This window comes from Nothobranchius furzeri, chromosome 5 (assembly GCF_043380555.1).
Source record: "Nothobranchius furzeri strain GRZ-AD chromosome 5, NfurGRZ-RIMD1, whole genome shotgun sequence".
Classification (NCBI taxonomy): domain Eukaryota; kingdom Metazoa; phylum Chordata; class Actinopteri; order Cyprinodontiformes; family Nothobranchiidae; genus Nothobranchius; species Nothobranchius furzeri.
In genome coordinates, this window is record NC_091745.1 from 59,619,717 (window position 1) to 59,647,561 (window position 27,845).

Genomic DNA, 27,845 nt, shown 5'->3' on the forward strand with positions numbered 1-27,845 from the left:
AGAACCAAAAATAAAAACGCACTTGCACGCCAAAGAAAGCTTTATTTTCTACGTGACTATCACACAAATGGCTCTCCTTTATGATGAACACCAAAATATCAACAACTCTTCAGCATGAAGGAGGTTTGGTTTGTCCGAAACATTTGTCAGCTTAGAGCGGCCGTCCTCTTCAACACCATCTTTACCGTGGTGCGTTCATGTTCGTCCTCGGTTAAAAGGTCACAGACAATATGAACACAGCACCGTGCAACACAATCTGAGCTGTACGCAGACCTTCATGTAACTTTATGAAAACCCTCATCAGATTACAGCTGTTTGAGCAACAAACATCTGGATGACTTTAAATGGGTCGTGGAGACAGATTCCGATGGAAGATGGATGACATTAATGAACTCTTACATGTTGGTGGGAAGGAAAGTTGGGTAAAACATTCTTAGAAAAACAAATCCAAATAAACATTTGGTTTGGAGCAGACTCCTCTACCTCCTTATATTAAAACCAACTAAACCAGTTTAAACCTCCCAGTGTCCCTACATGTCCACATGCTGTAGAAACACCTGAGTCCTTCTGGTGCTTGACCAGAGCGTTAATTTTAACGGCCGGTCCCCTTCCCTCTGCCTCTGCCTCCTCCCCGTCCTCCTCCCCATCCTCCTCTCTTCCTGCGGTGTCCAGCTCGCTGTCCCGTTGGCCCGCCACCTTCCTCCTTGCTGGCGGTCGGAGCCCAGAGGGCGTCATAGCGGCCGGGCGCCTGGTATCCTGGCTGGTTGGAGTCCAGTGGCTCCCTGGAGAGGAGGATCCAGATGGCAGGCAGGTTCCTGTTGACGGTGAGGCTGTCGAGGCCGGCAGCAGGCTCCAGCGGCTCCCACACCTCCACCACGGAGCTGTAGGTGAGCTTGGTGACCTGGTGGAGCCCCTTGAGGCGCCGCTTCACAATCTCTGCACAGGTGATGGCTTTGGAGACACCCTTCCCAACGGCGGTAAACACGATCTGTTTACAGAGCGGCCGGCCCGGTGGTTCTTCGCTTCCTTCCTCAGGTGTGGGCCGTCCCTCCTCCTCAGCTCGTGAGGGACTGGCCTCCAGGCGACTCAGAGCAAAGCGCAGCAGGTTGCGGATCTTGCTTCCATCTTTAACTCGCACCTCCGGGGTGTCGGGGCAGAGGTCGGTAAACGGACAGACTGAAGGCCGCTCTACGGTCCGCGCTTTACCGTAATTCTCCATCTGCAAAAACAAAAGCACGTTTAACTAACCGGCACATTTGTTGTCCATGTTTTCATCATCTCAAATGCCAGAATTTTATTTCTGCCACATTTATTGAATTATTTGGTTTGAACAATTCATAATCCACACTTAATATTAAGAAATAACAAGTCACCATCGTTTAAAGAAAGAAAAGTTTAATCCTAATTTAGATTTGACCCAAATTATAAATAATCACCCAAAATGAGCAAAACTGGGATCTCTGGGATGAACGATTAGGAGAAAGGAGTTTCTACTGCAGCTGAATCTTCATCTTGAGTATTTTTTTTAAGTCATGCTTCATTGTTGCAGAAGTCATTTGATGAACAACTTTGATATTTATAATAAATGGTCACTTTATTAGGCACACCTGTACAACCAACACATTCAAATATCTAATGAACCAATCACGTCAGCTGGTCAATGCATTCTGTCATCTATGAGTCTGGACCTCAGCTGTACGTGTCATGAGTCGGGGTGAGTACTCCCGTCGCACATTCCACCTTTGAGTTGTTTTTCAGGAGAGGGAGGCGCCCAGCTGCTTCTGGTTAGCAATCAACGGCACTGGCTTCTTAAGGAGTTGGAGAACACACCTCAACGCGGGATGATTACTACTACTCGGTATATTCCAGCCGTCTAGTGTTGCAGTGACTTTGTACCTCTTGTGTTTTTTTTTGGCTTATTATTCGCTGTGGATTTTTGTGTATACATCTTCTTCAGGATTTTTTTGGAACATCTCTGGAGTAGAGCCTTCTCAGGATTCAGTGACTCATCAGGAAACTCACCTTTGCCACATAACAGTCTGGACTCAGCTTCCCGTGTTCTCCATCTCTCCAGTCGCCCCACTCCTCTGCTTCCCACAAGCTCCCTCTCCTGGATTTACTCACCTTGACTCACCCAACTCTCGACCGGCCCCTCCCGATTTTTCCTCATCTCCTTCGCCCAGTAAGTCTTATCTCTGCACCTCCTCAGTTAAGACTTACTTCTCAGGACTCACCTTATTTTGCTCTCCCCCTCCTCAGACGCTGAGTACGGACTTTACTCATCCACTGGAAGCTCCAGTGCGCTTTTGGTTCCTGTCTACTAATAAATACCTTTTTTTTGATCTTTATTTGTGAGTGTGTTGATTCTGCATGTCCTGGGTTAAACTCCTTCCCCAGATCATGTCAGAATCATCCCGCCAACCCGCTAACCCAGCAGACTCAACCCTCTCAGATCTTCTTCAGAGAGTGTCTCAACAGGAGCAGACATTACCACTGCTTATGGATCAGCTCAACGCTGCCCACAATCGTTACCAGCAGTTGGAGGCCCTAGTCCGGCAGATCCATGAGCGGGTTACGCAGCCGCTGCCACAGACTACAAGGTCGGAACCTCAAGCAGCCGCTCCTGTTGCTTCCGGACCGGGAGTTCCTGTCCCCACAGAGACTTCTCATTTTCGTCCAGCCATTTCTCCTCCCTCACAGACATTCAGCGGTGAGTTCGAAGAATGCCACAGCTTCCTGCTCCAGTGCCGGCTTGCGTTCGAACGCTCACCTGGAGCCTTTCCCACGGACTCAAGTAAGATTTCTTACGTTATTGGACTGCTACGTGGAAGAGCCCTACGGTGGGCGGAAGCTAAGAGCCATTGTGCTGCCTTTTTAGCAGGACCTTTTGATGAGTTTTTAGCGGACTTTACATTAACTTTTGGACAGACCGAGTCCGTTTCAGATATAGGAAAGAGACTCTGGAACCTGTCGCAGGGCCGACGATCGGTTGCAGACATGTCGGTAGAGTTCCGAACCCTGGCAGCTAGGACTTCGTGGAACGAGGAGGCGTTGATGGCTGCATTCACGGAGGCCCTCAGTGTTCGTGTACGGGATCAGCTGGCGCTGTGCCCCGAACCTCAGTCTCTCGAGGGGCTCATTCGCCTGGCCATCTCCATTGATAAACGTCACCAGGAGCTACGGCGCCCCGCCAGCAGTGCCCGTCCAGCTCCTATTCCTGACCGAAACCTGGGTGGTCTTCGCTCCTTTTCCGAGACCCCCACAGCTGATGAACCTATGCAGATGGGTCGCACTCGCCTTACCCCAGAGGAACGGGAACATCGTTTGAGGTCAGGTCTCTGTTTATATTGCGGGCAGACCGGACACTTTGCCAGAGCCTGTCCTGCTCTGGGAAAAGGGAGAGCCCATCAGTAAAGCCGGGGCTACTGGTGGGCGGAAATTCAGACTCTTTTAGCTCCCGTTGTTCAATTCCATGCACTGTGTGTTTTAATTCTGAACAATTTCAGTTAGAGGCTCTGGTGGACTCTGGTTGTGAGCAATCTATGTTGGATGTCGGTTTGGTAAAGAGGTGGAAAATACCTACCACCCGTTTGTCTTCTCCTCTCACGGTTTCGTCTCTGGATGATCGCAGTTTGTCCACCATCACTCACCAGACCATCCCACTGCAGATAAAGGTGTCAGGTAACCACACAGAACTTCTGGCATTTTTTGTATTTCCCTCTCCCCAGTCTCCAGTGGTTCTTGGCCATTCCTGGTTGAAACACCACAATCCCCAGCTGAACTGGAGAACCAGTCAGATTGAAGGATGGAGTCCTGAGTGTTCTCTAGCCTGCCTTCGCTCAGCTGCACCAACTCTCCAACATTCCACAACCTCTCCTTCTGAGAAGATTGACCTCTCCAACGTTCCTCCGGCCTACCATGACCTCCGACAGGTATTCAGTAAGGACCGTGCTTCTTCTCTTCCCCCACACAGACCTTTTGATTGCTGCATTGAGTTGTTACCCGGAGCCCCACTTCCCTCCAGTCGACTATATCACCTTTCCAAACCTGAGAGGGAGAGCATGGAGAAATACATCCAGGAGTCTCTAGCAACCGGTCTTATCAGGCCGTCCACCTCACCATTGGGGGCAGGGTTCTTCTTTGTTCCAAAGAAGGAGGGGACTCTAAGGCCCTGTATTGATTACAGGGAATTGAACCAAATAACAGTAAAGAACAAATATCCTCTGCCTCTGTTAACCTCCACTTTTGAACCCATTCAGGACGCCACCATTTTTAGCCGCCTGGATCTCAGAAATGCGTACCACTTGGTACGAATCAGACAGGGTGATGAGTGGAAGACGGCATTTAAGACTCCGTTAGGACATTTTGAGTATCTGGTAATGCCTTTCGGCCTAACAAATGCTCCAGCTGTGTTTCAGTCTCTGGTGAACTCTGTTTTAGGAGATATGTTGAATAAGTACGTGACTGTCTACTTGGATGACATTTTGATTTTTTCAAAGACTCTGGAACAACACGTCTTGCATGTGCGTTCTGTGTTGCAACGACTCCTGGAGAATCGGCTTTATGTGAAGGCCGAGAAATGTGTTTTTCATGTCTCTACTGTTAAGTTTTTAGGATTTGTGATCGAAAGTGGAAGACTGAGGGCTGACCCTGAGAAGGTCCAGGCGGTCACAGAGTGGCCTACCCCCTCGTCACGTAAACAGCTTCAGAGATTCCTGGGTTTTGCCAATTTCTACAGAAGATTCATCAGAAATTTCAGTCAGACTGCCATACCTTTAACCAACCTCACATCCACTAACCGCCCTTTTGTTTGGTCCACAGAGGCTGAAGCAGCCTTTCAGAAGCTGAAAAAACTATTCACAAATGCTCCAGTGCTCCATCGCCCAGACCCCCAACTCCAGTTTACACTCGAGGTGGATGCCTCAGACACCGGAGTCGGCGCCGTGTTGTCACAGGTATCACCGCTCGACCATCGCCTTCACCCTTGTGCTTTTTTTTCTCGCCGTCTCACCCCAACAGAGAGCCGATATGACGTGGGTGACAGAGAGCTCTTGGCGGTGAAACTCGCCATTGAGGAGTGGAGGCACTGGCTCGAGGGAGCTGAGATTCCCTTCATCATCTGGACTGATCACAAGAATTTGGTCTACCTCAGAGAGGCCAAGAGACTAAACCCACGACAATACAGGTGGTCCCTTTTCTTCTCTCGTTTCAACTTTCAGATTTCATACCGACCCGGATCCAAGAACGTAAAACCGGATGCTCTCTCGAGACAATATGCTTCTGACCAGGAGACTGAGCTCTCCACCATCCTACCCCCGGCGTGTGTTGTGGGAGGTGTGACGTGGGAGATACGTGACCAGGTACTGGAGGCACAGAGAACTGACCCTGATCCAGGTAAGGGACCTCCAGACAGGCTCTGGGTTCCGCAGGCTGTGAGAAGCAAGGTCATTCACTGGGCTCATACTGGCAAATTTTCACTTCACCCCGGAGTAGGACGTACTATTGCACTCATCAGACGCACATTCTGGTGGCCGGCCATGTACCGAGATGTCAAGGATTATGTTTCAGGTTGCCACATCTGTGCTCAGCAGAAGGGTGATCACCGTGCACCTGCTGGACTGTTGAACCCTCTGCCGACCCCCTCTCGACCATGGTCTCATGTGGCTCTGGATTTTGTGTGTGGTTTACCGAATTCTCAGGGATTTAACACCATACTCACCATTGTGGACAGATTCTCCAAAGCATGCCATCTCATTCCTTTGAAAACTCTTCCATCTTCTACTGTTACAGCCAAACTGCTCATCAGACATGTTTTCCGGTTGCATGGTATCCCGGAGGAAATCTTGTCCGATCGTGGTCCCCAGTTCATATCCAGAGTCTGGAGGGAGTTTGCAGAGGCTCTGGGGGCCCGAGTTGCCCTTACCTCTGGACACCATCCCCAGACCAATGGTCAATGTGAGCGTATGAACCAAGAACTCGGTGCTATGTTACGCTGTGTATGTTCTGCTCACCCGTCATCATGGAGTTCGCACCTCCCCTGGATCGAATACGCCCACAATTCTCACGTCTCTACGGCAACAGGTCAGTCACCTTTTGAATCCTCCTTGGGTTATCAACCTTCCCTGTTCCCTCCACAGTCTCCAGCCCTCACCACGGTTCCACAGTTTCTCCGGGGGGCCAAACGGGCCTGGGCCTCCACCCGGGCGGCTTTGGACAGGACGGCGGCCTCCAACAAACGGCTTGCTGATCGCAGGCGGCGTCCTGCCCCGTCCTACGCTCCTGGTCAGGAGGTTTGGCTCTCCTCCAAGGATATCCCCCTGAAGGCGTCCAGCCGCAAACTGTCGCCCAGGTTTCTGGGTCCTTTCAGGATTCTGGACATCCCCACGCCCTCTACTGTCCGGCTGGCCCTGCCTCCCTCTCTCAGGGTTCACCCTGTGTTCCACGTGTCCTTGGTGAAGCCGGTGACCACGAGCCGTCTCTGCCCTACGCCTGCTCCTCCCCCGCCTGCACGGTTCTACAAGGGGGGTCTGGTTTATTCTGTTCGCAGGATTCTGGACTCCCGACCCCGTGGCAGGGGCATCCAGTACCTCGTTGACTGGGAGGGGTACGGCCCGGAGGAGCGTTCCTGGGTTCCACGCTCCTTTATTGAAGATCCGTCCCTCATCCGGGACTTTGAGGTGGCATCTGCCAGGACGCCGGGAGGCGTCCGTTGAGGGGGGGGTACTGTCATGAGTCGGGGTGAGTACTCCCGTCGCACATTCCACCTTTGAGTTGTTTTTCAGGAGAGGGAGGCGCCCAGCTGCTTCTGGTTAGCAATCAACGGCACTGGCTTCTTAAGGAGTTGGAGAACACACCTCAACGCGGGATGATTACTACTACTCGGTATATTCCAGCCGTCTAGTGTTGCAGTGACTTTGTACCTCTTGTGTTTTTTTTTGGCTTATTATTCGCTGTGGATTTTTGTGTATACATCTTCTTCAGGATTTTTTTGGAACATCTCTGGAGTAGAGCCTTCTCAGGATTCAGTGACTCATCAGGAAACTCACCTTTGCCACATAACAGTCTGGACTCAGCTTCCCGTGTTCTCCATCTCTCCAGTCGCCCCACTCCTCTGCTTCCCACAAGCTCCCTCTCCTGGATTTACTCACCTTGACTCACCCAACTCTCGACCGGCCCCTCCCGATTTTTCCTCATCTCCTTCGCCCAGTAAGTCTTATCTCTGCACCTCCTCAGTTAAGACTTACTTCTCAGGACTCACCTTATTTTGCTCTCCCCCTCCTCAGACGCTGAGTACGGACTTTACTCATCCACTGGAAGCTCCAGTGCGCTTTTGGTTCCTGTCTACTAATAAATACCTTTTTTTTGATCTTTATTTGTGAGTGTGTTGATTCTGCATGTCCTGGGTTAAACTCCTTCCCCAGATCATGTCAGAACGGTTAAAAAAAACATGGATCCATCCTGCCTTGTGTCAACACTTCAGGATGCTGCTGGTGATGTAATGGTGGTGGTGGGGGTGGGGGGTGGTGGGGGGTACTGGTCCCACTTTGGATCCTTTAGAACCACCTGAGCCTGGTATTGTTGCTGACCATGTCCATCCCTTTATGACCACATGGACCCATCTTCTGATGGCTGCTTCTAGCAGAATAAAGAACCATGTCACAAAGCTCAGATCATCTCTAACTGGTTTCTTGAACATGACCATGAAGACTCAGACCAGTCCAGTCTCATGCATTGTTCCACAAATGTGGAATGACCTACCAAGCACTACCAGAACTGCGGCTTCCTTTTCAAAGTTCAAGAAACTCCTGAAGACCCTGCTCTTCAGAGAGCATCTTCTAAACTAGCACCCTGCCTGCACCCGTCCCCCCTCTCCTGTCCACTCCTTGTTCCCTACTCTCCATGACTGATGTCAATGTTGTTGTTGTTATTGTTGTTGTTAGCCTCAAGGGCAAAATACCGATTATCACTTGTAAGTCGCTTTGGACAAAAGCGTCTGCTAAATACATAAACATAACATAAACATGATCAAGCTTGCTTACGCACAAAAGGGGGTCGGAAAACTGCGTAAGCAACTTTCCATGCAAACTTCGGGATTTATGAAAGAAAACTTAGCGGAAAAATGTGCGCAACTTTAAGTTGACTAAGGACCTTGTTTACGCACATGTTGGACATGGAGAGCACCTGCAGTGCTGCTGCTGAGAAGGAAACAATTATGAAATCCTGCAGCATTATCACTTGTACTGCTTCATTTTCACACAGAACAAGACCCCCCACACGCACGCGGGCGCGCTCTCACACACACACACACAGCCTGAAGCACAGAATACGGAATGCAGAATATCAGCAGGGGGACAGATTGAGACAGAATGTCATGCGTCTATGACAGTGTGTGTCCTGTCACTGTGACCCGATTGATCATGCACCCTGGCTACCTGTACAAGGGAGATCTCTGTTTGGCTGACTGGTTAGCTTGCGTGACTTTCAACCGGGAGCCTGGGGATCAAATCCTGATCGGAAATTTTTTTTTATCTGCCAAAGATCTCTCTGAAGAACTCAGCATTGACAGCTTCAGCAACACTGTGCCACTCCGTGGATTTTCTCTTATTTGTTTTGCAAAAGCACTTCCTTTCATTTCTTCACCTCACCCACAAGTACCTCAATTTCTGCTTGTGAAATTTGTCAAATACAGCTATACCGACCATGTCCGGAACTATCGCAGTGGGAAAGTGTTTCAACTGGGAATGATTTCACTGCTCCACGCCAACACCGCAGCATGTGAAAAGCAAACATTTAGCATGCTAACTGCGAAGCTAGCGGAGGTGTCTGGGCCAAATGTGTGCAAACTTACCTGCGTAACAGAGGTTGCTCTAGACATTTTTGTCGTTTGTCATTTTGACCTACAGGATGAAATAAAAAAATAACTGGTCATGATCAGTGTTGCCAACTGTTTTTGACTGAAAGTAGCTGAAGTCCCCCCCCCCCCAAAGTCACTAGATGTCGCCAAATGACGTCACGTGCTAATTTGCATACGACGCAATGACGTCATCTTGCTTGCGTGATGACGTCACCACGTTTGTGTCATGCCGTCACCGGCCTTGTAGAGTAAATCAAATAAAACCCACGTGACTTTATTTTAAAAAATTATTTAATTTCTTTTTTTAATATTTTATTCAAATAAAAAACCCATAGAATACAAAACAGCAGCCTTTAAAACATCAAGGAAAGATGGCACACAAAAATGGAAGGAATATTTATATTTTGTCTGAAGAGAAGGGAACTCTTAAACACAAAAAATATTAAATTGATAGGAATGTATGTATGATTGAATTAAAATGAATATTCTGTTGTAGTTTTCAAGTGCCTTGAGATGTATTCTTCTGTTGTGATTCAGTGCTATATATTGACCTAAAAGATAATATATATATATATATTGTTTTTGTTTGGTTTTGTTGTTTTTAGTACTTTTGTGTAAAAAGAAGCAGGTCGTATTTAATATTCAGAAACGTTACATGCAAACTGCCAATGACCTGCCAATGACTTACACAGTATTATTCTGTTTTTTATAAAAGTTTTAAATGTGCTACGTTATTGAACTCATCATAGAGTTCCAATGTTCCTTGAATGCAGAAGCCATGTGTGAGTGCGACGCTGCCTACCAGTGCCAGCCGAGCTCAGCTGCTGAAATGAGGCAGGATGGCGGAAGGAGCGGTCGCCCTTTATGTAGCTCCGGTGGCTATCTCTTGTGAAAGAAAACCCACAAAAGGTTTGATTGGCCAAGGGGGGTAGCGTGATCATGCTGCAAGCACATGCGCAGATCATTTTCTTTCTGATCCTCTGGAAGGACGGTCCTGTCGCTTCAGATGCCTCGCTAATCTGCAGGTAAAGTCTGCTACAAAGTTGAAGTCAAAGTAGTTGAGGGGGGTCAGAAATGTCACCAGAATTGTCGCTAGGCGCTTTTTTGAAAAATAGTCGTTAAGGGGGTCTGAAAAGGCGTTAGAAATGGTGACAAATTCGCTAAGTTGGCAACACTGGTCATGATCGCTTTTTTCCTGTCACTTTCATTTTTAAAATAATAATTATTATTATGATTCAATACCAGGGCTTCCCCCAGTGCTTTATAAGCCTGCGGAGCGCACAACTCGCGACACCCCCCCCCCCCCCACAGAGGAGCACTGCGGGACCCCCCCAAAGCCACCGGGCTTAACTCATTTTCTGTGGGAAACCCTGAATACTATCCATCCATTTTCTTCCGCTTATCCGGAGTCGGGTGGGGGCAGTAGCCTAAGTCAAGAGGCCCAGACTTTCCTCTCCCCAGCCACTTGGGCCAGCTCTTCTGGGGGGATCCCAAGGCGTTCCCTGACCAGGTGAGAGACATGGTCCCTTCAACGTGTCCTGGGTCTACCTTTAGGTCTCCTCCCGGTTGGACGTGCCCGGAAAATCTCACCAGGGAGACGTCCAGGAGGCATCCTGACCAGATGCCCGAGTCACCTCAACTGGCTCCTCTCTATGTGGAGGAGCAGCGAATCTATTCTGAGCCCCTCCCGGATGACTGAGCTTCTCACCCTGTCTCTAAGGGAGAGCCCAGCCACTCTGCGGAGAAAACTCATTTCGGCCGCTTGTATCCGCGATCTCGTTCTTTCGGTCACTACCCAAAGCTCGTGACCATAGGTGAGGGTAGGATCGTAGATCGACTGGTAAATCGAGAGCTTTGCCTTCTGACTCAGCTCTCTCTTCACCACGACAGACGGTTCACCAATCTGCCTGTCAATCTCCCGCTCCAGTTTTTCCTCACTCCTGAACAAGACCCTGAGATACTTAAACTCCTCCACTTGGGGCAGGACCTCATCCCTGACCCCATTATAAATAAATGCTGAAAAACAGCCACAAAGTGTGGCAGGAATATAAAGGAGACATGTGCCCCCCAGACACTTTAGGGGACACTGAAACAACTAAACCATTGACATTGATGAGCCCTGCGTGACTGCCACCATCTTTAATCTGTTAGGCCCCCCTCTCTTTGACAGAGGAAGTGTCAGCATGCTGATTCAATTACTTCTTGAATACGGAACATATTTTGAGACTTATAATTACAACTTGTACAGTGCTGTGAAGGAAAGGGATTGCTACTGAACAGAATAAAAAGAAATTGTTTTATTTTAACAAATATGTTGTAATAAGTCAGGATGTTAGGGACAACTGAAGTTTTCCCATTTAAAGCAGCTGATCAGTCATGATTAGGGTTGCCAACCGTCCCTTGAAAAACGGAATCGTCCCGTATTTAGAAACAAAAGTGCACGTCCCGTATTGAACTCAAAAGGGACGCACTTTGTCCCGTAATATAGTATGGATCAAAATTAGTCTGTAGTCTATTACCGGAATTAACGCTTTGTTTGAAAGCCAGCCCTTCGCCTGCTCTGTGACTAATGAACTGACCGCATGCTTACACACGAATATGACGATAAGATTACCGCTTATTTCATTGGTCGAGGAACGGTCGCTTGGGGAGAAGATACCGGAAGAAAACAGACGACAGCAAACAGCACGGCCAACCGGGAAACTAACGCCGACACTGCTGTACAAGTCTCGGACGACAGTACCCCTCCGAGAAAGAAGAAAAAAGGCTTCAAAAATACAGGGAGGAATGGGAAAAGGAAAATTCCTGGCTGGAAAAACTGCGCGAGAACACCTATAAAGCGCACTGCACCGTGTACCGGCGCAGTTTTTCCAAAGGGCATGGTGGACTCACTGACCTCAAGCAACATGCGTCTAGTAGTAGCCACATGAAAAACATAAAGGACGTGAAATTACGGGGAACCCTCGATCCATTTGTCGTCCACAAGGCCATGGCAGAAGCAGATATGGTAAGTAAACATTGCTTTTTTAAACCCTCTGGTTAAAGTGAAGGTATTTATATGAAGAAAAAAAAACCCACTGTGTTGGGGCTTGTTTACCATTATTTTTATTATTTTTGTTGTCTGTTTCTGTTTTGTCATTAGTTTTTCTATTTTTTTTTTTTAACTTGGGTGTTTAGTTTCGATGTAGCCTTGTCTTGGTTTATATGTTGTTTGGATAATTTTAAACTAAAAGGATGGATAAATACATAATAAATAAAGTGAACTATTGTATTGTATAAAAGCTATACAATGCAATAAATATACAATAAATGTTTTCCATTTATTTACCACTGTAAGTGTTCTATGTGGTGCTTATAACCCAGGTTTACTTCTTATCTCCATTGGCAGGTTAAACATCTCTATGGATGAGCTTTATGACGAGTGTGTCACTGCAGCCAGCCTTCTGGAGCACCTCACCAAAGGACCTCAGGAGAAGGAAAAGTGGCAGTCCAAGGGAACAGCAGAGAAGTGTATAGAAATTCTTCAGGCAGCTGACCTCTCCAACATCCAGCCTGTTGTATCGTTTGTACTCAGCATCCCATCTTCCACTGGATTGGCAGAGAGGATTTTCTCTCTCATGAAGAATAAGTGGACTGATGTGCGGAACAAATGTTCTACTGAAATAATTAGATGTGAGCTCATTGTCACTCTAAATTGTGACATGTCTTGCTCAGAGTTTTACTCTGCAGTACTGAAAGACAAACAACTCCTAAATGCAGCAAGATCTCAAAAGAAATACAAATGGCGAAAATAGTCTGTTTTCACATAATGTAGCATTGAGTTTTTGAGTTCATGAGTTTGGACTTTTTTTTTTTTACTTCAACCATAGGCTACAGTCAAGGCCTTTGAGGCACAAATATGTTTACAGCTTCTCCACAGACTTTCTGTTTGCACTTTTCTAATTGCACTCAATGTGCAGTTACAGCGTTGCTCTTTCTGTTGTTTTCTATTAATTTATACAATTTTAAGTTAAGCAGAACAGAGTTGTTTTAAAGAGAGCTATTTATATTCTAAAAAGTAAAGCATAACAGGCTACCGTTTAAGAAAGAGACCTACTTTTTTTTGTCATTTTGCACAAAAAGTTGAGCATAACAGTTTTCTGTTTAAGAAAAATACCTTTGTTACTTATAATAATTTTGTAATTTCACGCCATAAATAAATGGCTAAATGATCATTTGTTTCCCATGTTTTCATATCACAAAGAATATGCATCTTCTTAAACCAACTTCAAGTCAAATAGTAAAAAAAAAAAATCCTTTCACACCCACACACAAAAAAAGAGCAAAAAAATCACCACGCTGGGAAGGGTGGCCTGGAGCGCCCTGCCCGCGAGGTGTCCCTTATTTATTTTTCAGGGAGTTGGCAACCCTAGTCATGATTAAACACATTTCCAACCTTTTGAGTTTTTAAACAGATATAAAATTCAGTTCTGAGCGCAAACCAAACTCCACACAAAAATAGCATTTTTACCCAGATGTGATGACGTCGCTGAACTTGGTTTTAAACGAAGGTTTAAAATACAATTCTGCGTCTTTTTAAGTGTTCGGCATGCTTATGACATCATCACACGCAGAAATGATACACAATATAATTTAACTTCGCGTTCAATGCGGTGTTAGCCTTTAGCACACTAGCTAGACAGCTAACTTCAAACAACAACCACTCCAACTAACCACATGTGCCAACAAGGCTGTTCAAACTCTGACCTGAAAACACCTCAGATGATAATAAACCTCACCGCAGGAAGCTGCTTCACCCGGACTCACCTAAAGCTAACCGTTCAGTAAACAAGTGTTTTTAAAATGGTCATAAATAAGACAAACGCAGGTCATAAGGGGTAACACAAGATAAAAACCTTAGGTGGTCCGCTGCAGCATGAAAACACTATCTTCTTACCTTTACTTCTTTCCTTTTACTACTGAACACTGCTCCGAGTCCGCATGTTTACCACAACAGGTTACGTTACCGTAAAACCACAAAAACTGTCGTAAACTCACGAGACACTTGTAGTTTTTTAAAGTACCGCGAATCATACGTTTCAGAAAAACAATAAAATTCCTATGAAAACCATGGAAAACAAGCCCAGATGCTCCATCACAGCAAGGACTATTTTGTTACACTGTCTAAGCAAATAAGACTGCAGAACTCATAATTAATTAAGAGTTTTTATTGTGATGTTTCAAAGCAAACTGAACACAGCTGTTGTTTCTCTCTTAACACGTCAGGTGACAAACGGAAGCTCCAGGGACATTTCAGTAAATTTCAGCATGCCTCAAAATGTACTCACAATGTAACAATACATTGATCTACTTTGACACATCCATCATGGCCATCGATCCAAAAAGCAAAAATCAATTGGTAAAGAATGTATGCAAATTCATTTTTATTTTGAAAATTATTCTATTTTGAAGTTCCATTGAGACAAAAATTTCCACCTGTTCCTGCACATCACCAAACCAGGGGCGGTTCTAGACCAAATTTTCCAGGGGGGCCACTGTGGGGCCAGTATTTTTTCATGGGGGCACAAGAAAAAAAATCATATTAAAAGACAATGAACAAGTAAACTATTACGGCGAATGCAGTAATGGCTTACTTGTGAAAGTAAAACTGGCATGTTTTTATGGTACTCAGATAACAATTCTGAATGCTTCACCGCAACATGAGACTTGAGTAAAAAACAATTCTAGTCAATTATTATAGTTTGTGACTTTATTTGAAGATTATATGAACTGTACATATGAAAAATAAACATTCAAACAAATAAAATATCTGCACAATACAATCTGCTTTTTGTAGTCAACACACACACACACACACACACACACACACACACACACACACACACACACACACACACACACACACACACACACACACACACACACACACATAAGCAAAATCACTTCACCAATTGTTTTGATAAACTCACGATTTTCTTTAACCTTTTTACTGAGTTCCTTGTCGAGTATATTAGCCAATGTTGTATTAGCTTTCACAGCCCTCTGGTAGTCCCTCCACGCTATCATTGAATCCTTATGCCTTTCAGACTTTGCGTGTACTGAAAACCCCCCTCCTCTCTCAGTTGCTTTTTTCCAGTTCCTAAATCCACATGGTGAGTCAAACACACTTCCTGCGCTACTTGGTGGGCTAAAATGTCTGCATGCATGACAATAAGTAGAGTCCATAGTAACAGAATATTCAACCCAATTGGATGACTTTCATACCAGCTTGGCTGAAAGCTGCATCTTCTGTCTCCTATTAATGTCACTGGAAATGTTCTCAAATGAGGCTGAGTAGGTGGGTCATCCTTGCACTTGCTGATATCTGAAAGAAAATAAATGTTAGCATGAGGATAAAAGTCATAATTAGTTAACTCTGAGTCTTATTTTATCTATTTATTAAATATAAACAACAGAAATTTTGGTCCAGAGTCAGCATGCCTCAAATGCATTTTACACACAATATGAGCTGCAAACACAGAGGGGTTTGTTTAACACCCACAAACCTGACGGTAGTGCACACAGTGCACATGACAGAAGATGTCCCTCTTTTTGCTCCTCACTCTCTCCCTCACAGCCTACATCTTCCTCCTCCTCACTCTCAGGGTGGACAGCCTCTGACCTCTCTGGTTCCTCTCCAACCAACTCCTCCTTCTCTCTTTCATCCTGCTTCTCAGCTCCCTTGTGACTTTCATCCTCTCTCTGCCTATACTGTTCTTTATTAACAGCCGTAAAAAAGGACAAGATGTCCCTTTTTCTTTTCATGGCCGCTGATGCTTCCAGTCAGTGGTGCGAGAAAGTCATAGATAAATTAATACTGTGATCCAATCTCAACGTGTCTAAGGCTTAAAATGCAGCAACTTCATTTTTATTTTACAGTTAATGTTACAAAGGAACAACAAATCAGTATTAACTGTGGATAGACTCAGTTAGGAACTTAAAAGTAAATGACAGAAACGTGCGACTACGATCAAAATACTGATGTCAGGAAAATAAACTATTACTTACCTTCGTCTCTTAGCGTCTTTTCCGTTTGGCGTCCTCAAGAACTTCTTCGGGTCCCATTTAAACTAATTTTAATCTTGTATTCAAAAATCCACCCCGTAAACAGTTCTGTCCACAGAGTGTGCTGCGCTTTAAAGGCTCCGTGTGAAACGCTGCAGCGCATTAATTCCCGTCTCCGAGGCAGCGCGGGAAAAAAAAATCCGATCTCTTCAGCACAGGGGCCATAACAGGGGCCAGAGCCGGTTCTACAGGGGTCCAGGCCCCTGTTGGCCCCGTTTAAAACCACCATTCATCCAGGCAGACCTCTCTCGGACCATTTTGGGCACCTTTTTGACACAGTTTGTGCCATTGGGAAATTCTCAGGTTTTTTCTTTCAGTTCTGTTTTCCCTCATTTTTAACTTATATTAGAAAAGTCCATCTAAAAAAATTACGTTTTGGGGAAAAATCCCCCCAAAATACATTTACCGTAAATCCTCTAATACAGGCTGTCTAATACTGTATTTGACTCAAGCTCATCAAGCTCCAGGCCTTTATTGGAAGAAGGACCAGAATTAGAGGCAGGCCTCTATTTCTATTTGAGCAAAATGAACTACAGTAGTTTCTAGGTATGATGTATATTTACATGCAAAACTATAGACAGATTTAGGCTAACATATTGCAAATGTTTCAAATTTGCCCCTGTGGGCCCCCGTTTAAAACCGCCATTGCACCAAACATGTTAAAGGTGTGGTTCACGTAAAAACATTTTCCTAAAAACGGCTAAATGTGCACTCATGGCGTGCAGCGCGCCTTCGATCATGTGAAAGCAGGGAGAGGGGTAGTGTGTGCAAAGTGCCCAATTCATCAACATTTATCCAACAGGCTCTAATAGTTCAAAGTTCTATATTTTACTTAGAGAGTTTATCGTCATTTTAACTGTATTTTCATAACACTCTGCTTCATGTTGAGTAAAATAAGTTATTTAAATATTAAACATTTGATATAATGTATATTTTTAGCCCCATTGGCTTGCATTCATTTTTTCGTTCTTCCGGGGACCCATGGTCCGGAAGTGACTTAAGCTCCCTATTGAAGGAGCTGTTTTAGCTTTAAACTTCTCCGTACACAGCTTAATGCAGTTTAAATACAGAGCAGCCAACTTCCTCCTTCATCCATCCCTGCTTTCCTGATCAGATGATGTTAAAACAACCACACATTGCATATTCTGGTTCTACTGGGCAGAACTTGGCTCAGAGAATTGAATACTGGCTCCAAAGGAAACAAGGGAAGTCCCACATACCCAAAAGCTGAATAAATATCACTTTTGCCTTAAACAAAACAAAAACGAGCCTTCTGCACAAATATTTTACATACGCCTTCAGTTCTGTTTGGTTTACAGAACCAGTTTGCTGCTGGTCCTGTGAGATTATTGCTGCGAGCCAATAAACACGTTAAATTCCGTCCAAAAGAATCAGCTTCAGCCGATGGTATTCATCCTACTGGGAGTTCTACGTTCGCCAAGAACATGAAGCGAGTCTGAGATAAAAGTCAGGAACTTGACTCATCCTAAAGAGAGATTATCCTGACTTCCCCATGGCTTGGCTGTGAAACCAGCACCTTAACATTAGCTCTGGCAAGGATGGTTTTAGCAAAGTTTCTACAGCAAGAATACTGAAATCCTTTTCATAATTATCCCCACCTCATTCTGTTGGGGCCAGCAGGACTGCCGTTTTTCAGAAGTAACCTGATTTCTCAAAAGGATGTTTCAAAAATCACCAGAACGCCAAGGTACAGCTGGCAGGACGATGGCTCGTTAAATATCACTCACCATAATCTGATGAACCTAATATTGGACCAAACATCTTGTTCATGAATATTCTAAAAAGATCTAAAGGACTCAGCTTGTACACGTTTGAGCTGCTGGTGGTTTCACAACGTCCTTCTGACTCGTCTGCAGAGAAGTCAGAGAAAAATGTTTGCTTTGACCAGCTGCCAAGAAGAGAAAGTACAGCATAAAACAAGCAAGTTGTTGTACTTTATGGATGTAATGGAGCATGTAGAGATCCAGGGTTCTGTTGAACCAAAGCGTGTCCCAGAAGAAAGACCTGAGACTAAAACAATCCACAAAACAAAACATAATAGTCAGCTCTTTTGAAATGGGGCCAAAATTCACTTAATCTTTGTTAAATGTGTCTGGTCTGGATGCTGTGAACATTCACAGATGTCAGGAAAATACTGTGTTTCGTTTATAACTACTACAGGTCTTCTGCACCCACTTTGATTTCACTAATTTATGATTTTTACTGATTTAAATGTGTTTTATTTCAGATGAAGGGCTGTGGCCAACCCTGAAGGGAAAAGCCAAACCAAAAAGAAGATTTCAGATGTGAGTGACCTTAGCTCTGCTGTTTTGTTGAGACAAATAAGTTATCTGAGTCAGTTTGATTGACAAAGTAACAAGTCTTTGTAATTAGATTAATCTGTTTTCCACAGAATGCCAGATCCTATCTGTGAGTCCGTCTGCAGGGTCCTCAGAGGGACTACATTTACCAACATCCCAAAAGAGAAGTCTTCTCCGTTTTCCTCTCAGGGTTGAAATTCTAGAGAAATCCTCGGATCACACAGAGGAAAAGTGCCTTGTGTTGTTCAGCTATTTTCAGATTCAGATTATTCCAAGTTGTTTGATGATTGCGCAGATAAAAGCATGAAAGTTGTAAAACAGTATGGAGGGATAAACGAATCAGAATGATATGAACAGTTCTTGTACAAATATCTGAAGCAAAAGCAACTCCACTTCTAATTTCTGAGACCTGAAGCTGAAACATGAAAGGAATTATGTGATGATTCAGACATAGAGCTAGGACATGTAGACCAACTGTGGCAGTGTAGCGATTGCTCTGCAGGTTGGTGTGGTTATGCTCCATTGTAGCCTCAGCAGGTCTACTATAGGACCGAGCAGTTCTAGACTGGGCCAATCACAGTGCTCTATGTTTGTAGAGAGAGAAGTTGGGCGGGCTTAAGCCTAATTTATACTTCTACATCAGCTCTGTGAGGGAGAGACGCACATGCACTGATGGAGACATTTTACTCAGACTTCTCCGTCACCTGGGGAGTGTTGCAATACAATTCCCTGCCAGGACAACAGAGGGCGTAGCGTTATTCTGGGGTGTCCTACCACCATTGCAGTCATGTATCCGGTCCCCAAATTTACTATAGTGTTACATTGTTGTAATGTATTTCAGAGACTCATCCACGTCTTCATGCGATCAGCACCTCTAAACTCATGTTTCTTGTCTTTTCTGTCCACAAATAAAAACACTTGCTGCATTTCTTTGGACTCCCTTCAGTCACGGGTGAATAACGTTCATATTTTCAGACTCTTTCCGAGTGGCGTTCTTCAATATGTTCCGTGTCTGCCTCTACACATCTATTTTTGTTTTTGTTTTGATGGAGCATTAGCAGAGGTGTTGACGAATTTAAAGGAAGCGGTGTCCTGACCGATCACAAGCTTGTGGCATCACTGACTTTTGACATCTCCTCTGCAAGCGCATAGGAGAGCCCTTGTGCTGACGCAATGGCGTTGCGCGTCTTTTTTTTTATTAGATAAGATAACATACAATTAGATAAGATAACATACAAACAAAATGCACCTTACATTACATATTCAAAAGATAACCATTACTTACATATTAAACATTTTCATGTATATGAAAAAAAAAGAAAATCTAACGATGGGGTCACATAATTAACAGATTATTAACTTACTGTCTCAAAATCTTCTACAAAGGAAATAAAAAAATCTGCCTTTTTCTTTTTAACTAAATTCAAAGATTTAACTAATAATTTTAATTCGTTTTTCCAATAGGCTATTGGTTTGGTCTTAAAAAATCGACATTTATATGTAAATTGTTTGCACAAGATTAATAACACATTAACACCATAATTAACTTTCTTTTCTTTCAAAAACACTCCAAACATTATCCTATTTAAGGTAAATGGGGCAATTTGAATCCCACTAGAACAAAGCCAGACATGAAAATCTAACCAAAATATTTGTATAAAATTGCACAAAAAATAGATGGTCTAAGTCCTCCTCTTCTGTTTCACAAAATACACAATTACCAGCTTCTATATTGAATCTATCCCCAAGGAGTCTATTTGTTGGGTAGATTTTATTCAAAATTTTAAATTGGACTTCTTTCCCTTTAGGAGCAATAGGGAAGGTTATATTACATAATCACTTCTTATTTTTTCAATTTCTTCCCTTTGGAAATCTTTTAATATGTAATTACGTCTAAGTAAATTTGGATAAAAAAGATTCCTTAATGAAGCTCTTAGAAACTTATTATTGCATTTATCATCACAAAATCGAATATCATCTATATACAGTTGTCTTAACCTGGGGGAGATGCCAGAATATATTATATCATTTACAACTATGTTTTTAAGTGACAGTGGAATGGATTTTATAACCCGATTAAATTTATTCTTAGAACATTGGACATTAAACTTTTGGCAAAAATCTTGATGTTCTAGAACATGTCCTTTATCTACAAAATGGGCAATTGCCCAAACACCTTTGGAAAACCAATCTTGGATAAAAATAGATTTTCTGTTCATTAGGATATATCTATTGTTCCAAATTGGGCTATTATGTGGAGTGAAGTTATGTTTAAATAACATTTTCCAATAAAGAAGGACCTGTTTATGAAATGCAGAGAGTTTAATAGGTAGCCTAGTAATTTCAAAGTCACATTTTAGAAGAAAATCGATACCCCCCTGTATGTTAAAGACCTTGCTTGGTATAAAAAACCAGATGGAGTGTGGATTATTTAGAAAGGATTTTAACCATTTCACTTTCAAAACACCATTCATTACATCAAAATCAATTGCGTTTCCACCACCTTCAATGTATGGTTTAACCAAATCATCTTTAGATATATAATGGCATTTATTCCTCCAAATAAAATTAAAATTTAAGCTATTAATTGTTTTAATAACTTTATTTGATATTGCTAAAGAATAAGCTGGATATATAAATCTAGATAAACTATCCATTTTGGTTAATAATATTCTTTCAAAAATTGTGATGTCTCTTTGTAACCAGTTATTTAAGATTGTCTTACATTTGTCAACATTATCTGAAATATTCACTTTTTCTAAGACTTTGTGATCTTTTGAAATTGTGATGCCCAAACATTTTACCTCCTTCTTCACCTGTATATCGCACAAAAACTGTGACTGACATTCCTTTAACGCCAATAGTTCACATTTATTTAAATTTAATTTTAAGCCTGAAGCTTTTGAGAATGTAGTTATTATTTGTTTTACTAGGGGAATTTGATGTTCATTTTTTAAGAAAAGAGTAGTGTCATCTGCAAGTTGACTAATTATTAAAGTATTATCCATAATCTCAATTCCGGCCACATTGCTATTTTTAATTAGAATTGCGAGCATCTCCACAACCATTATGAATAACAGCGGAGAGCTTCCACACCCTTGCCTAATTCCTCTTTAAATGCTAAATCTTTTACCAGTGCCATGGCCCAACGACACAGAGCTATTTATATCATTATACAGTATATCTATTATCTTCCTAAATTTATCCCCAAATCCAAATCGAGTTAGTGTTTCTAAAATAAAAGGATGTTCTACTGAATCGAAAGCTTTATAAAAGTCCAAGAAAAGAATAAAACTGTCATCACTAATTAGATCATTGTAGTCCAGTAAGTCTAAAACCAATCTGATATTGTTATGAATGTCCCTGTCTTTCAAAAACCCTGATTGTGTCTCACTAATTATACTTGAAACCCCTTGTTTAAGCCTTGTTACAATTGAGCTAGAGAAAATTTTATAATCTGTATTTAATAAAGTTATGGGCCTTAAGTTATCCAATTGTCGCTTATCTTTGGTTGGTTTAGGAATTAATGTAATTAATCCTTGTTTCATGCTAGACATCAATTCTCCCTTTTCAATACCGGCCAGTATAGCTTTGAATAAGATTTCCCTTAAGTCTTCCCAAAAAATTGGAAGAAATTAACTGTAAGCCCGTCTGGACCAGGGGATTTATTAAGCGCCATTTTCTTAACCAATGTATCTAACTCTTCAATTCAGATTCACAAATTTCCTTAAATGATTAATTAATTTTAGGGATCAGATTATCTATTTGATCAAAAAAGGCATCACAGTCTGCTTGGGAGAACTGTGAGGAGTATAAATTAGAATAGGATGTATAAGTTTCGTTTTCCAAGATTTTAGGGTCGTCACATTCCATACCATCAATTAACAGGGAAGATATAAGATTTCTTTTCTGTCTGCTCTTTTCTAAATTAAAAAAATATGAGGAATTTTTCCCCCCTCCTCTATCCATTTAGCGCGTGAACGCACAAAAGCTCCTTCTGCTTTATTTAGGTAGAGCTGATCTAATTTAGTTTGCAACTCCATAAGTTTACTCTTTTCTTGGCTATCTAGATCATCCTTACTACAGTAATAAATAATTTCTTGGAATAATTTACATTCATATTCTCTTTGCTTTCGACTTATGTTTTTACTGAATTGAATAGTAAATTCTCTAATCTTGAATTTAATGAATTCCCATTTACTGATATATCCTACAATTAAACGGTCAGCCATAATATCTTTTATAATTTTTTTGACTATGTTGCAGTAATCTTCATTTTGTAAAAGTTTGGCATTGAACTTCCAATAAGTTCTTTTATTTGATTGTCTAATTTCCGATTTTAAGCATAGTTCAATAAAGCAATGATCAGAAAGAGGTGCATTTGACATCACAGCATTTACAGTGTGGTTAAGAATGTTGCCACTTCCTAGCCAATAGTCTATTCTAGATTTACAAGTTCTATTTGGTTTAAACCAGGAAAAGCTTTTAATTTCTGGATTTCTTACTCTCCAAATATCTGTCAAATTGTTGTTTATCAAAAATTCTATAATTAGGTTATTTCTTTGTGGTCTACCTGTCCTTGAAGGCCATCTATCAGTCCATTCATCAGGAGTCATATTCCAATCGCCACCCATTAAAATATATGTAGGGTATTGATCTTTAAGTTCAGATATATTTAAAGTTATATCTTCTAACATATTTTTATTCTGATTTTCATTGTTATATCCGTAAACATTGACTAAAATGAAAAACAAACTTTCAACTCTCATTACAGCGATCAACCAATGACCATTCAAGTCAGTTCGTTGTATTACAAGATCCCCAGGAAAGTTATTAAATAAAATTGCTACACCCCCCGACCTTGTTGAGCCATGGCTAAACAAGATTTTGCTGCCCCATTGGCTTGACCAAAAAGATACATCAGATGAATGAGTCTCTTGTAGGAAAATACAGTTTGATTTTTTACCTTTGCAGTACAAAAATAAGGCATTTCTTTTAACAGATTCTCTTAAACCCCTAACATTTAAAGAACCAAAACAAATGTTAACATTCAACATGAACTATAGATAGAATATCACTCACCACGTGAAAAAGAGAAAGAAGAAAGATACTAAATGCTGAGCTCCTCAGACCGCTAACAAGTTTCCACTATTTCAGTTTTTGTCATTTTTAGTTCTCCTGTGTGTCCTCAACATTGCGTCCATCAATGAAGGCATGTGGACCACGAAAGTAGGCTCGTTTACCCGCACATCTTGCCTTCTCCACCAGAGGTCATAGGCGCTGTTGATCTTGTATGTCCTCCTGCGGCAACATCTCTGCGAAGCTGATGCGTTCTTGTTTGCAGATTGAAGAATCTTTGGTGCGCCTCCACAGTTCTTCTTTAATTCGCCTTTGTGTGAATAAAATAATGATGTTTCTGTCTCTGCCATCAACTTGTTTCCCTAAGCGATGAACCACATCAACGGCCTCTTCTAAGTTCAAGTCGGGGCAATCTTCCGAAGCGTTTGCAAAACCTTCACTCTAATGTTTTCGTCTTTGTCTTCCTTCACCCCTTTTAGCTTTAAGCACCACCTCATTCGGTAGCGCTCTTGTTCTCTCACTCTTCTTTTTAAGTCTTCGTTTTCTTTAAGCAGCTGTTCATTCGCATTTGCCAGATTAACAACTTTCAGTTTGCAGTCAACTATCTCTGCGGCATTAAACTCCACAGCCTTAGCCAAGCTGGCAGCCATAGCTGCACTTTGTCTGTTTTGTTCCTTGATATCTTCCAGCTGCACTTCAAATTTCTTCTCAAGTCCCAGAATGGCTTCAATAATAGTTTTATTGGAGATATCATTTTCCTTCTCTAGAGATTTTGTTCTTTTCTCATCCGGCGGTTGTTTTGATGAAGTTGGCGGCGCAGAGTCTGCTCCCCGTTCTCGCTTGTTTAAACCCACGTTGGCAGCTTCAGTGTTAGCATAGCCGTGGTCACTGACTTTAGCATGCAGAGACGTCTTAACATTGGGATTTGACGGCACAAATTGCAGCTTTGCATCCTTAATAATTTTTTGGGTATCCATAGTTGTATTTCGAGTGGTAGGAGAATAAAGTTACTTAACAAAATCTGCGGTCTTTCGGAGCTCCTGAGAAAACACGACTGTTCAAGCCGCCATCTTGATGCCTTCCTGGCGTTGCGCGTCTGCATCGACACAGATGGAGAAGTATAAATCAGGCTTTAGCACCTGAGCTGTTACTACTAAAAACTACAAAGGTGGCATCGCTCAGGAACGTTTTCTGTTTTAAACGGTTTTAGCACAAACTTTGGAAGATTTAGACTGGGGCTTTTCGTTTAGATATGAGCAGATGGAGGTAATTAAGTCTTTCATCTTGAAGAAGAATGGGCTTGCTTCTTCTTCTCTACCTGTGTTTGGTGCTGTGGACTGCCCTGCTGACTGATTTCCACACCAATGAGCATGTCACATTGTTTGATGCTCTGATTGGTCCCAGCTAGCACTGTCCAACAGCATGCAGTCAGTTTGAAAGACAAGCGTAGATTCTGCCCCACCACCGAGCTCATGTGGGTTGTGGCCAGGCTGATTTACCTACAGGAGGGCTTGCCAGGTTAGGATAGAGCTGCTGCTCCTTTGCATCGAGAGGATCATGGATATTTCAGAGTTTGTGGCCATGACTTTATACACTGAGTCATCAGCTTTGCGAATGTGTCAGCGGAGCTAAAAAGCTCTTAAAAGCTGATAGGTTCACTTTGGTCTCTAATGAAGGTATTCGTGTTTGGGGTGTTCATTGTTTACGTGCCCATCAGCTTGAGTGTGAGAGCAGCACATCTGCTCCAAGCCTACAGATCCAGATCCACAAAAGAAACCGTCAGCAGAAATTCCTCAGAATGGTTGGCGGCCTCCTTCTTCTTCTCCTCTGTTAATCAGTTCCAGTAAAGTAAACAGCCGAATGGTTTTCTCCAGAACCTTTCAGTGATGTATTGTAAACCCCCCCCCCCCCCCCCCCCACACACACACACACACACACACACACCGCCCACCCAAAGGGAAGCTGTGTGTTTCTTCTGGGTGAGCTGAAACATCTGCTGCCATTCATGAACTCTGATGATGATAGAGGTCAGGCCGGGTTGTTTCAATGTCTCAAGACATAACGTTGAGCTCCTCCATCGTTCATCTTCACCGTACAGAACTGATTTGCTGAAGTTGGATTATGTCACACGTTTAAGAAGCATCACCAGGTTTCCTGTATCCATCTGCCTGCAGCTCTGTCCAGAGCCTGCATGAACGCAAACCAAGAGACCAAGCCCACTCTGAACAAACGAGGGAGCAGCCAAACATCCAGCTCTACATAAGGGAGAAGGAGTTTGGTTGTCCTACCTCTTCATCTTCATCCTCATCCTGCAGCTCCATTCTGGATTCAGCCGCAGACCTGTGAGTCTCTTTCATGTATTTTTCACGATTGCTCTGGTTCACATGAGAATATTTATAAGTAGCCATATTTTAATTTGGAGAATAGTTCAGTTTTACTGGTTAACAGGAGGAGGATGTTAAAGAAAATTTAAGCTAAAACTTTTGTTGTTAATAATGGAAAAGTCAGCTCTGGTTTCACCTTGTTCTGTTTTAGTTTCTGAACATGAAAACAATGGAAAGCTTCATAACTAAGGAATAGCTGAGATTGTTTAGGTGTGTTTTTGTGACAATAGGATCATCTAATATCTCACCTGTTGATGACCTTGATATGAAGAAATTGAGATTCAAGCAGATAAGCTGGTGGCAACAGTTGAGTCAGCCTCAAAATAAAAACTTTTAACCTTTATTTATCCAGATGAGTTGATTGAGGATTCATTCCCATTTACAACAACGATCTGGCCAAGAGGCAGCAGCAACAGACACGTAGTTAGCTTTATGTCGTCGTCGTCTTCCTCCGCTTATCCGGGTCCGGGTCGCGGGGGCAGCATCCCAACTAGGGAGCTCCAGACTGTCCTCTCCCCGGCCACCTCCACCAGCTCCTCCGGCAGGACCCCAAGGCATTCCCGGACCAGATTGGAGATGTAACCTCTCCAACGTGTCCTGGGTCGACCCGGGGGCCTCCTGCCGGCAGGACATGCCCGAAACACCTCCCCGGGGAGGCGTCCAGGAGGCATCCTGACCAGATGCCCAAACCACCTCAACTGGCTCCTTTCAATTCAGAGGAGCAGCGGTTCTACTCCGAGTTCCTCCCGAATGTCCGAGCTCCTCACCCTCTAAGGCTGAGCTCGGCCACCCTACGGAGGAAACTCATTTCGGCCGCTTGTATCCGCGATCTCGTTCTTTCGGTCATTACCCAAAGCTCATGACCATAGGTGAGGATTGGGACGTAGATCGACCGGTAAATCGAGAGCCTGGCTTTCTGGCTCAGCTCCCTCTTCCCCACGACAGATCGGCTCAGCATCCGCATCACTGCAGACGCCGAACCAATCCGCCTGTCGATCTCCCGATCCCTCCTACCCTCACTCATGAACAAGACCCCGAGATACTTAAACTCCTCCACTTGAGGTAGGACCTCTCTCCCGACCCGGAGTTGGCTTTACATCAAAGAAAATAGTTAAGATAAAAAATACAAGATAAAAATAAGATAAAACAATTAGACTTAAATATGAACAAGCAATCATAAGAGACTTAAAACAAATTCAAAACCTCCCCTCACTTTTTGCAAATGCTGTTAAAAGTTGAAAAAGTAGAAAATGGTGCAAAAGTCCATTCATTTCAGTGATATAACTCAGACTGAGAGACCATCTAGCGCCTCAGGAACCCTTTGCAGGTGTTTTGGATTCGTTAGAGTGTGACTCTTTCAGTCTATAATACTGAAACTTTTCACAATATTCTAATTGTCTGAGATATTGAATGCAGGGTTTTCATTAGCTGTAAGATATGATAATCACAAATATAACAAACAAAGGCTTAAATATCTGGTTTTGCATGTAATGAGTCTCATATATTAGTTTCACCTTTTATGTTTAATTACAGCAAAAAATTACCTTTTGCACCATGTTCTAACTCGAGTGTTCTGTTGCTTTGTTGTTGCCATAAACTCACAGAAGTGCTGAAGAAGCTCCACACATGTTCTCTGTAAACTACCGGATCATGTGAGGGTCATGGTGGTCGAACGATCATTGGATTTTAAGTTGTTTTTAATAAGGACCAGTTCAGACTAGCTATTAGCTCAGAATTTAGATCAGGAAAAAATATCTGTTTGTCAAAACTGAGCAGCTCAACAAGTAAGATAGACTCCAACACCTCTGCTCAGATGTTAACTGAAGAGATAAAAGAGAGTAACAGTAACAGACACAGAAGATTTGGCTGTAATGATAAATAACCTGATGGATTTTGTCTCTTTTATTCCCTTTAGCACCAGTAAAACAACCCAGTTCCCCGACCAGCAGCAGATCTTCTGCAGTTCATGAAGATCCAACCTTCTGGTGTTTCATGCAGAAACTGAATCACCAACATGAGAAGAAGATCAAGCTTCCTCATCCTCACCTCCACAGTTTGTTTCTTCTTCGTTTCTGCCCAGAAATCAGGTGAGTAACCAAACAC

General features: G+C 43.0%; 2 protein-coding genes across 5 annotated transcripts in view; one reads left to right on the plus strand and one right to left on the minus strand.

Annotated features, from left to right (window-relative positions):
- Positions 1–22: 22 nt before the first annotated feature.
- On the minus strand, positions 23–13,912 carry rpp25l (ribonuclease P/MRP 25 subunit-like). 4 transcript variants are annotated; one of them, XM_015949635.3, is made up of 3 exons: positions 13,791–13,893; positions 8,849–8,897; positions 23–1,219 (listed from the first exon to the last, which is right to left on the minus strand). In XM_015949635.3, the coding sequence occupies exons 2-3, from the start codon at positions 8,873–8,875 to the stop codon at positions 593–595; spliced, it is 654 nt and encodes a 217-aa protein (XP_015805121.1). In that variant the 5' UTR covers positions 8,876–8,897; positions 13,791–13,893; the 3' UTR covers positions 23–592. The 4 variants fall into 4 exon arrangements, with proteins under 4 accessions (XP_015805121.1, XP_015805122.1, XP_015805123.1 ...); XM_015949636.3 differs by lacking the exon at positions 13,791–13,893 and adding an exon at positions 13,750–13,768; XM_015949637.3 differs by lacking the exon at positions 8,849–8,897 and having other exon boundaries at positions 13,791–13,912.
- Positions 13,913–25,385: 11,473 nt separating this feature from the next.
- Positions 25,386–27,845, plus strand: part of LOC107378896 (collagen alpha-6(VI) chain) — a 41,049-nt gene continuing 38,589 nt past the window's right edge. The window contains 2 exon segments of the mRNA XM_054740803.2: positions 25,386–25,700; positions 27,658–27,829. Of these exon segments, the coding sequence (XP_054596778.2) occupies positions 27,757–27,829 (73 nt within the window). The 5' untranslated portion in view covers positions 25,386–25,700; positions 27,658–27,756.